This window comes from Cuculus canorus, chromosome 4, assembly GCF_017976375.1.
Source record: "Cuculus canorus isolate bCucCan1 chromosome 4, bCucCan1.pri, whole genome shotgun sequence".
In the NCBI taxonomy this organism is placed as follows: Eukaryota; Metazoa; Chordata; class Aves; order Cuculiformes; family Cuculidae; genus Cuculus; species Cuculus canorus.
Genome location: NC_071404.1, coordinates 29,424,754 through 29,436,768, shown reverse-complemented (window position 1 = coordinate 29,436,768; position 12,015 = coordinate 29,424,754). Strand labels below are relative to the sequence as shown.

Below are 12,015 nucleotides of genomic sequence, written 5' to 3'. Positions count from 1 at the left end.
ATGTTTTTTGTTGATAGGGTTATCGAAGTGACAGAGTAATAGTAATTGGGATGATTTCCCACTTAAATTAGCTGAGAACAGAGCATTTTTTTTCTTCCAGACACGATGCAGAACCACTGTTCTGTAACTCTGCATTACTACTCTATAAGTAGCTCATCTCTGCTGTTCTGCGTACACTGTACCCTGGCATTGATGCACTTGGGTATCCTCTCCGCGCTGGTCTCCATTGCCACAGCGTGACAGCTTCTAGAAATTTTGCTGGCGTTGTGAAATTCAGTTGCAGGTGCATAGAATAGCCTGTTTCAAGTTGCATGTTTAGACAAGGCTTTTGCAGCCTTACTTTCAGGAAATGTTGGTTGGAAATTATAATCCAGGAGTTTAAACTTAGATTTTTAGACAGTTTATTGCCTTCTTTATGAACCATGAGGAAAATTTAATGTGGGCAAAACATTACTAGCCATAGCTGGTAATTACAGTAGCCTGAGGAATTCTCTTAACATCATACATCTCTTTATAAAAAGCAGAAAAGGCAGATGTATTTCAAAGAAAATAAAGAGGTACTTTTTTATGAAGGTTTTTCATATGCAGCGTTCATGTATGGTTGCAAGAACTCAGAATTACCAAGGAAAAAGCATTGCTATTAAGCACTAGGTTCCAGGATTAATTTTCATACACAGCAAAGAAGTAGGAATTTTACATGTAGGACTAGAATACACAGAAGACAGATTTCTGAGCAAGGATGATAGGACATCACTGAGTGTAAGGAGCAGCAAGGCATTAGTCACCTTCACTGCTGAAGATGTTGATGTCTCTGGCCTGTTAAGCAATGGTATGGTTGATCTGGAAGGGAGATCGTGCATTTGCTGTCTTTTAGCTTAGATCCGTAACGCAGGATTTGGTTGGAATTTAATTGCCTTACCCTTTTTTTCGTATTTTGCTCCAGTTCCTGGTGCAAGGTTGGAAAAAGTTAAATTAGAAGAGCTGGTGTGATGTCTTCCTGAGAACTGACCAATTCAGTTCACTCACTTATGGTGGAGTTTTCAAAAGCTTTAGAGTTTAGGCATTTGGCCTGAAATCCATACGGTTAGTGCCTGGATTATACCTGGGCTACAGTCACTGCTAATGCACACGTGATGCAAATGGTTTCTGTGGGACAGGAATTGCCAAAAGTCAACTTCTCTGCTTCAAAATCCCTTTTCTTTCCTAGACAGGAGCCTCTTACCAGGTGGCACAAGTGAGGTTAACAGCACCAGGTTATCCAAAACACTCCTTGTTAGTCACCTTCAGTTCGTCTGCCATCCTTTCCAACAGATCAGTTTGGGGCTACCAGAGCAGCTGAGGGAGTTTGTGTGATGGAGTCAGGGTGTGATACGCACTCCTGGTACTTGCTACTCCCAACTTGTGTCAAGCCCAAACTACACAGGGGTGGAACTGCTTGCAGTAAGGACACGGTTGGAACATACTTGTCTACCCTGATCAGGGTTTTGCTTCGCATCAGTAATGACAGCCCATTATGCACTATTTTCTTCTGCTGGGAAATCGTGAGTTCTTTGTATGCATTATTCTTAGTTGCACTCAGAAAATGTGTTTTTTGCTGCTGTTCTAAAGCAAAATAGCACCAAAAGATGAGTGCACTGGAAGTGAGCTTGGGAAAGCTCTCCTGGATCTGGACAGGGAGAGCTTTTTCCTCTGTTTATTTGTGCCAGACCTGGTTCACAAGCACTGCCAATCTCTAGATTTACTTTTTTTCTCCTGTTTCTTGCCCAGGCAGTCAAGTGTGAGACAGGGAGAAAGAGCGGCAGCCTGTGAAGTGACACAGACAGAAAGCAGGGTGTTTTTAAAGGAGAACATGCATTTTAAATATTTTTTTTATATTTTATATATGTAAATATATATGGAAACATAATATAGATTATTTTTGTCTGTGATTTTGTTTCATTTAGATCACTAAAAGTGAGGTGAAAAATCCATGTAGTTGTTCTTATTTGTGTTTTGCTTTTATGTTTTGCCCTTGTGTCAGCCTGAGTGATGGAAATCCTTGAGATCAACCTCACTTTCAGGTCTCCTCACTATGCTGTGCAAATTAGGAATGGTGCAAGGAAAATACATCTCTGTTTTCAAACCACTATTTTCATGTGACTTTGCAAATAACATGGAAATGTTTCTGCTGACTTTGAGTTTGACTGAAGCTTGTTTTTATGAACAGTAGGATTAAGTTAAAGCAGCCATGGGGTTTTGTATCTCCTGGCTCCACATTTGGGACTGTGGAGCCTTCCTCGTGTGTGGAGTGGGATGTGGGGCAAGACTTGTTGAACAGCTGCTGGTGTTGATGATAGCTGGAATTGTATTAGGAGAAGTTCCTGCTGTCACCACCGATCTTCCACTGCCCAGTGGTTAGTTCGTACAGCCAGTATTTAGAGCAGCAGATCTCTGCTTCTTAATACAGACCATGCAAACAGGAAAAAACATTTTCTGAATTTCCTATGTGCACCTAGTGTCACTACTCTAATAGCATGAACTGTACAACAGACATTATTCATGTCCGCTTATCGCCCCCAGTTTTGGCCTTCAAATTGTTTCAGTATCAGATGGCTGCATGGATGTTCTCTCAGCACAACTGAGAGGGAACATAAATCTGTAGTTCACCTTGGCCACCAGACAACATTTTCTAACTGGCCTACGTTAATCAGGTAACTTGCTCTTCTAGCAGTAAATCAGGCAGCTGATAATCACAGTGAGAGAGATAATTAGTACTGGCATCTAGCTGTTTTATGGATCTCTCTTTTCTGGAAGCCAAAGCCAACCATATGGAAAAATGTAGCTGAGACACTATAAATATGATTCCACTTAGACAGTCATCTCTTCTGTTTTCTGTTATCACAGCAGTGTCAGCATAAGGAAAACAATGAAAGTGAAGAGATGCTGTTGCAGATTTTATTACAAGTTTGAGGGCCTGGGACTTTTTTTCTTCTTCAAGGACACTGTGTTAATCTGAAGAAAGATAGCTTCGTTTGTGTTCATTTATGCCTGCCACAGTTATTTAAGAAATAGCTTCAGTGCTCATACTTGAAGAGCTTTGGTTCTCTTTTAACTATTTCTGGCAGAGTTAGAAAGATATGCCTTGTGCTTTGTATCATGACAACTTGTCTTCTCCAATAAGCCACGTCTTAAACAATGTCAGCCCTTTCTACATTCAAAGTAACTGTCTTCTATTCATTGCTGTTGGATTGATGCTGTTAACTGGGTGTCTGCAGTGCAGCCAGCAGGAGCAAGTGAGGATTTCCACAAAAAGTGAAGGCTTTGGAATCGAAGGTGCGGACAGGCACCAGGCAGCAGTTGAATCCACATAGCTGGGAAACTTTGTGCAGAACCTCTTCTGATCTTCATGCAACATACTAAAAATAAAAAATAGCCTCTTTTGAGAAACCATTCACAGGGCAGATTCCCTAATCAACTACTGAAAGATTGTCTTTTGAGAATAACAAACAATTGACTCCAAAGCCATTTCCTTCTGTATGTTTTCTTATGGTGGCTTTGTAGATTAATTTTAACTGTCTTGTTGAGCATTCATAGGCTGGATTAGTGTGTCCACACTTCAAGTGGGAGAGGTCAAGGATGCTGAGGACCTGATTTCCCAAAATACTGTGTCAGAGAAGTTCAGGTAGACTGCAAGAGGAGAAGGCCTTTGTGGTTCTGCTCCCTAAGAAGTAAAGAGGACAGCATCCTGACAGGGTGTGAGATGTTGGTGAGGTGTGCAGCTTCCAGCAGCTCAGGATAATGAGGAAGTCACACCTCTTTTATAGGGAAGAAATGGGAAAATGCCTGCTGTAGTGGAGGCAGGAGAGCTCTTCCTTTCTGTTTTGCATGATTATTGTTGCAGTCTCATCTTGGAATAGGTGTCCCAAATAGCTTTTTGTTGGTTTTTTGAAACAGTGGATCAACTTTCTCTTCCACAGGGAAGAATTCTATGATATAGAATCATATATTCTATAATTCTACAATTCTATGATTCTATGATCTCATCTTGCTGCCCCAGGAACTGCTTCCATAAATCACTTCTCTTCCAAGGCCTCTATTCAGTGTATTATTTCTTTTTCTGACACTTAACCCACTAGTGTTGTGTACTGTATATATTATGCATTGCCTTTTGTGCAAGCCATATATTATGGAGAGCTTTCTTTCCCTAAGGGTTCCTGCAGCTATTTCTGTGAGTTTGTCCTACAGGGCATTTTATGAAAGTCATCAGTTAGCCTTTGCTATGAGGAAGGAGTAACTGAAAGTAGGCCAAGTTCATTAGATTATGATTAAAAGGCAGTTTTGTTTTTTTTTCTTTTTTAATACAGTGAATGATGTTTGAGTGAGTGGTCACTGGGCAGAAGTGGTGCTGGAGAAAAGTCACAGGTGCTGCGTCCTTGGGGCCACTCTGTGTCTTCAGTTATTTTACAGCTTTAATTAAATACTGACTCATGAAGAGCACAGTGACCTTTAATTTCATTCAAGTGACTCTCTTTAACAAGTCTTAAAAAAGAAATGCCATATGTGGTCCTGTCTTTGCTGTCTAGGATGAATCTAGAGCAGAGAGTTGAGACCACAAGTAAGTTGTTTCTGAGCAGGCTTATAATTCGCCTCTTACAGTGCTGTACCTTCAGCTTTTCTGTGAACATGCATATCTGCACCAGCAAGAGTGTTTTGTCACTTCAGAGCTTGAGTCAGGATTTAGGATTTGGATTTTCCTCTGGAATTATTTTAGAACTAACCTTGAGCTCCCCAAACTGGTGAAATCTGAGTCTGGGCCAAGTTCTTTGGTCTGAGGACTCACACTCAGTCACTCAGTGCGAGCCCCGCACTTCCTCCTTGGGACTCACCACTATCTCTTGCACTTTTTCATCAAGGCAGCAACCTCTCTGTTTTAGTGTCTTAACTGAGCTAGACTATGAGAGCTGGAAACTTCATCTCCGTGGGTGGATTTGAAAACAGTTCATTAAGTGCAGATTAAGTAGTAAACGGTCTACACAGACACCATGTGGGGACTGGATTCCCACAATTCCCAGAAGTTCAATTCTCATCTGCAGCCCTCCCTTCATAGACTTCATTGGCCTCTAGCTGAAGGGTAGACCCTGCCTCCTGCATGAAAGACCACAGTGCTGTGCTCCTGGTGCGACTGCCTCCGTGACTGCAAAGGTTTTTCAGGTCACAGGGCTGGGTCAGGTGCCTTTTATTGCACCAGCAGACCTGGAGAGGCTATCAGGACTCATCCTGCCCTCTTTAATTGAGCATAGGCAAGGGGAAAATTGTAGACTATAGCCTCTGGTTTAATTAACCACCTGCTATTCCTGTCTTCTCACATGTGCAGTAACCATTTGTACTCATGAGACTACAGGCAAGGCAGTATTTTTTTCTTGAGCAGCAGTAGTCTTTCCATGTAAAGGGGTAAATCAGCTAATTTGGAGGATACTGCCACTTCTTTTTATTCTGTCTAACGTGACAGGACTGGCATTTTCCCCTCTTGTTAAGCACTGTTTTTTCACTGGCTACCGCAATCATCGCAGTTTGTACCATGAGTTATTCCTCAGCACCAGATAATTTCCGTAAGAATGCAACATTTAAATACAACTTGTCATAATGTCTCCCTTTGCCTCCCTTCTCCTTAGATGTAAAGGAGTATCTCACTATGGCCTTACCAAGGAACGGAAGAGGCGTTCCCAAGACTGCTCTCCAGACCATGGCTCCAGCTTAGCAGTAGCCGCCCTGGGCCCCGAGCTCTCAGCAGCTGCGACCATTGCCTTAATGACAGATGAGCCGGGGCTGGTGAACCCAGCCTTCAGCCCCACCTCAGAGGACAGCCAGTCAAGCAGCAGCCCGGGAGACCTGTATCGTAGCAACCGAAACAGAAGTAAGAAATAAAAGTAATGGTTTCAGAGCTTTATAGCCTCTTTCAGCACTAGTTTTCTGCGAGACATATGTTGTCGGAGGTTTTAAAAGAGAATAAAAAGAGAGCGAACGCCTTGATTTTATATGGCTTGTCAAATCATGCACCCAATAGATTTGAGGTGAAAAACAAATTTTCTTGCCTGGAGATGGCATGAAGCTGAAGATGGAGTAGCTGCACACATGCAAACTGCGGGTCCTAAGAAAGAATACTTAGGCAGTTCAGCACAGCTGGAAGAGCAAATGGCACGTGTGACATGCTGGAGAGATGGTATAGCTGTGTAATGGCTTCACCAAAACTTGATGGCCCAAGTAACCCCATAGGCCATGCCATGGGCACCTACCCAAAAGCTTGTTGGGAACTGTGTTTGGCAGTTGCTAAGGACTTGCAGGAAAACAAATCTTAAGAAGTGGCCTGGGAGCTTGGAGGATATTTGCCAACTTTCCAGGGAGGCGAAGCTTAGAGGAGCTGGTCCCGGTGAAATAACCACGTTTAGGGACACGTTGCACCAGGAAACTTTGTGTTGATCCTTTATACTATGACAATACACCCAGCTCTGGTGAATGATGTATTTGAAAAACTGTGTTCTGGCCAATGGTAGACTCAGAACTGTTAACAGTGAATTCAAAGCTTGTATTTCAGGATGCTCGAGCCAACATGACTTTGTGTTGCACCTACTTTTGACTCACTTTGTGTTGCACCTGCTGAATGTTGGGAGAGCAAATAAAGGGCTGAAGAAAAGGCTAAAAAATGAGCAGTACTGTCCTCTTGTGTGCATGAGGGTAGAGAGGCAAGGAAAGAGAAGGTGGCAAAAAGAGAACACTAGAATGAAATTAAATCCCACCAGTTTTATTGAGTGTAGAGGGCACAGTCTGGTTTGAGGGAATGCTGTATTATTAGATTACAATGTTTGGCTAGCATGCAGAGCTCAAAGAGACAGAACAGTGACAGCCACAAAGACATCTTCAGCAGGATGGAAAAGAGTGTGACGTGTTTTGAAAATACTATGATTTTTTTTTTATTGCCCTGCCCAAGTTAGATATGACTTCGTCCCTCCCACCTGATAATACTTGAATTTTTAACGTGAAACCGTTGGCTCTTTTTGGCAGCCTTGAAAGTGTTGCAAGGTTTTGAGGCAGTAGTGGGGTGGTTTTTTTTTCAAGAAGAGTTTTTAACAGCTTAAAAATCTTCCAGCTTTTTTTTTTTTCTTTTTTAGTGAAACTTAAATAGCTTGCAAAGGGCAGTGCTTCTTCCTTTATATGCATTTTTCATTGGATCACTGCTGATTCTGCCTTGTCTGAGGATTAATTTCCCTTTGGCTACCACACTCTCAGATTTATGTGTGTGTCTGGCAAAAGAGACAGGGAAGGTGGTAATTCCAGGGTGTGGGACAAAGGTAGGATAATTGTATTCAGGTTCAGGTAGGCGCAGCCTTGGAGTATCAGCTGAAGTCAGGTGCACAAGTGGAGCACAGACAGCCTTACCATTGCTGTTCTGCCTTGTCATATAACTGGTGACTGCAGAAATTATGTGGTTCTAGCCCAGAACTGCTGAACTATATTGATTTGGTTTTTTCCTGTTCTTGCAGCTCGACACTTTGAACGATCCACTATAAGGAGCAGATCTTTTAAAAAAATAAACAAGGCATTCAGTGTTCTTCGAAGAACAAAAAGTGGCAGCGCTGTTTCCAACCAGGCTGACCAGGAAAGGGAGACTGCTGGAAACTCTGCTTCTGGAGAGGAAGGTAATGCTTTGTTCTCCTTGTGTTACCACTTAAAATGGGGTAGGGAACCCTATTCATGTGGAAACTGGATGCCCATGACTGACATACTTCTCATGTGGTGGACTGTGTGTGATTAAAACAAAAGAAAACTCAATCCTTCTTTATTTTCCTCTTTAAAAAAGGTTGTTAGTGACTGGCAAGAACAGTTCTGGCAGATGTGGGACCTTGGGTAGGGCTTGTCTGGTAACAGCCTGCATGCTATGCTCAACCTTGTGTGTAGCACACAAAATATGGGCATCTGGGATCTATCAGCAGAGCTGTCACTGATTTGTTCTACCATTTTGTTGAAGAGGCTTCACTGCCACATGTCTGTTCCCCTAAAGAAACAGATCACAGTGATCGTATATTGCATGAAATTCATGAGTTTTGGCTAACATTATCAAAGCACCCTAAATTCCCAATGGAAGAATGGTATGAAAGTGCAAAGTACTGTAATTATTCTGACACCTTTGTGGGATCTTTGGTGACAGACTTGTATCACCTCAGCCAGGCAGGTGATAAGGTAAGAATGCTCTGCTTTTAAACGGGGGGAAGAGGCAACTTTGTCTGACATATGTCAAGGATGAGTGGTCTGGCAGGCAGTAACACCTAACATTTGGTGTTCTCAAAGCAATAAGCAAATGTTACCAATTGCTTTGGACTGCAATTACAAAGCCACCATTAGCATTCATGCATCAAGAGGAAGTGATATTAGAGTGGGAATCGTCATCTTATTATTCCTTTGCTTGATGCCTGAGCACCTCACTTCTCTTCAGGGTGTAGGGGCTTTAAGAAGACAAAATACTCAACTTCTCTTTGCTCTGTAATTCAAGCTACTGTTGAAACCCACAGAAAATAAGAACAAAAGGTTGCCAAACTATGTGTTTAGACATGGGTAGACGTGGTTATTCTTGAAGTGGTAAACTGCAAAACAGCATTCAATAATTCTTTTGCTTTATTTGCTTATTCTTTCAGGAGAGTTCCCCTACATTACTGTGTTCTTGGTTCTTACTCTGCTAGTCCACATACTTGCTGGTATAGTTAAAATGAAACCTGATAATTCAAAATTGTGAACCTTTTCCATAAAAATAACTTGAATCCTTGGCCTGGAAATATAATTAATAACTGCTGTTTCAAATATTTTATTGTTTCCCCTGAGTAAAATTTTGCAGCTGATTTGCCTACAGTCCTCTTTGAGCAGGTGGATGCATTTTTCATTCCGTGGCAACTGTTCAATCCATTGTAAGCAAAAGCTTGCCCTTCTTCAACTGGAGTGAAATTCTGCATGTCTCGAGTTCAATCTTTTCAAAAGACATGTCTTTAATGACCATCTTTTACCTAAGCTTATAGTTAGCATTAGTAATTTTTCCATGTCCACACTTGTTTTCACATCTGGAGTATGTAAGCATGGTCTGAATGCCAACAGTACCTGTTCAGTAACCCTGTGCAGTCCAGATGGTAACAGAAGGAGGTGTGAAGGTGACACTGGCCTTTACATTTCCAGCAGAATGAAAAAGCACTGTTGCCTCCTTTTTAAGGGACATATAAAGAGACATATAATGGCAGTCAAGATTATAATTCCTTCCTTGACCCTACTTGTGGTTTCATTCCTCTGAACTCAGTATGCCTGTAAACTTACAAATATATTCCACTGCACTGGAAAAACCAGGTGGACATGTGACTACTTAATGAGTAGTTATTCTTACACATGAGATCAAAGAAGCTGGGTACCTAAATTACTGTATTAATTACATATGCAAAGAATGCATTTTAATTCCACATTGAAGAATCTGGTCTTTGAAAAAACGTGAGCCAGTAACTTGCAGTGATAAGGATACAACTTTAACAAGGATTTCTGCTCAATCCTTTGCAACAGGTGCTTTGTGTGTTTGTATCTCAAAGGGTCTTTCTGTTCTTATTTTTTGAGAAATGAACAAACTTTCTGTAGCAGTTATCACCCTGCCAGCTGGAGGCTTGTTTTATTTTCCAGTTCTGTATATTTTCTTCTTTTATTTATATTTAAAAATCCTCAGCTGTTCTGAGCAGTCTGCAGTTTGGCTGGTCAATCCTTAGGGATAGCTGCAGTGTCCTCTGCCCCCTTGCTCCCTAAAGATCCAGTTTAAACCCACTTGGAAAAAGCAGCCCCACATGTCTCTCTCCCCATTGCCACCCTGTTTTCCTGAGAACAGAGGTGTTCCTGTGGGTGGCGGCTCCTGGCCTCAGAAATCCCTGTACCCAGGGGTGAGAGCACGGATTCCTACTGCTGCCTTGCCCGAAGTTTCACAGATTCATGCCTGGAACACCTGAGAGCACCTCAGCCATGCCTCATTTTTCCAGGAGATTGGATGGCACCTCACATCTTCTCTGGCAACTCTTTTTCTTCACCAGGCTTAGTGACTGCACGAGCAAAATAAAGCTGAGACTGTTCCAGCCTCACAGTAGGCAAAATGCGAAAGGATTTTTTCTTGCTGATAAGCTCTTGTTGACAAAGGAGCTGTCAGATCATCTGGTAAGGCTCAATGTATTATAATCCATCTGTCTCCACTTGTCAGAATTCCCTTATCTTAGTTCGGGTATCTAGGTTCAGTCTGTGGTTTGCCTGTATTTTGGACAAAGGAGCTCTGAGAACAAAAACAGTAGTGCATACCTGTGTATTGACCCTCAGCATTAACTATAGCTATAAATTAACTATATTGCCCACTGCAGAATATGCAGTTGCCTTGAATCTGAAGCTGACATGTTTATTGGGCCAATGCTCAGTTGCAATAAGACTGTGAGGGTGCAAGACAAAATAAGCATTCCTGTTGCAGGAGAAAATTTATTCAAGTAACTGTGATTCTGCTTAACTTGAAGCTAAATGTACTACTGGTTTGGGAAAACTCCTTTACTACCCAAGGACACTGAAGAATGTATAATGGCAAATTTGTTTCTGTTATAATTACAGTAGAGAAATACAGCCTAGTGCTATCTTATCCCTGGAGCTGGTAGCAGTTCTGCACCATGAGTATAACTTCCTGATTTCCATTTGCAACATGTGGTTTAATTTGTTTAAACAACATTGTACCTGCCTGTTTGGGATTAAATGATTCAGGCTTTCTTTGTTCCTCTGTTTAAGCTTTTTCAGCAGAGAACTATTCATTGTCCAAATGAAAGAAAATGTTAGAGGTGAATGGAAATTGCAAACACTGATGAGAAAATGTTTGGGAGAAGGAGGTGTTAAGATTTTATAATTTTTAATAATTTGATAATTTGTAAATAATCTGTGCAAAGAAGTATTTGTCTGTAATGCAGCTTCCAAGCTTGTGATAACTACCTGAGAGTAATCTCATTCATAGCAGTTACAATTGCAAATAGCTTCAGAGTTCTGAAGTAGAAATTAGGAAAGTTTAAAAGAGACGGTTTCATTCTGAGACATGAGGGGAGGTGACAGGGGCCTCCTTCCAGCACTGATACATTGAAGATGACTATCTTCTGACTGGATCTACTAGCGTAAATGACCTTGACAATCTACTTAAGTGATAAAACACCTTTGAGCAAAGACTGCTCCAGCTTCGGTATGCCTGTTTGTATCACTGTTCTCTTTGTTTGGCATCACTCTTTGGATTCACTTCCAAGGCTATGTACGTATGTATATATATACATACACTGACTCAAACTGATCTACAAATACAACTTGTAAACCAGCTAGCTCTTTAGGAGGAAAGAATTTGAGAACAGACATCCCTGTACAGTTGTACAGTGTAAGGGAGTTGTGCTGCTGGTTTTCAAAAATGTTCATCAGTTTCATTTTGCAGTTAAGCCATTGTAAAAAAAAATCAAATTTATGATTGCTTGAGGATGTCAAATGTTATTCAAAGTCAAACTCATTCTTATTAGTCCCATGGTGATGCCCCGTCCGGACCACAGAACAGACTTACCTGTTGTATGGGTGTATCTCACTCCTACTGTTCAGTCTGAGTTCTGTTGTATTTTATTTTTTTATATATATATATATATATTTGTATTTATATATATAAAAATAGATAAATGGATGGATGGATAGATAGATAGATACAATTAGTTCAATATTTGGGAAATGCACTTGAAGAAAAAGGTAAGTGCAACACACATGGCACCAGGTATAAACCATTTCATGGCATTAAGGCTCTCTGTGTGCAGAAAAGAAAGTGGCTTATCCAGCCCCAGGACAAGACAGCACAGCCCAGCTTCTGTTTCAGGAAGGCTTCGCCACATACGAATCCCACTCTGTTCCCCTTTTCCCCAGATTTGATTTGATTTCAGTTCCAATTTCCCAAAACAGCTGCTGGAAATCTTACAGAACTGG

The 12,015-nt window shown here is 41.3% G+C and overlaps 1 protein-coding gene across 8 annotated transcripts in view; it reads left to right on the top strand.

Moving 5' to 3' along the window:
- LNX1 (ligand of numb-protein X 1) overlaps positions 1-12,015 on the top strand; it is a 157,330-nt gene that overhangs the window by 115,444 nt on the left and 29,871 nt on the right. For all 8 annotated transcript variants that reach the window (XM_054065987.1, XM_054065990.1, XM_054065988.1 and 5 more), the window contains 2 exons: positions 5,652-5,893; positions 7,518-7,673. In XM_054065987.1, the coding sequence (XP_053921962.1) occupies positions 5,652-5,893; positions 7,518-7,673 (398 nt within the window). The remainder of the gene's footprint in view (positions 1-5,651; positions 5,894-7,517; positions 7,674-12,015) is intronic.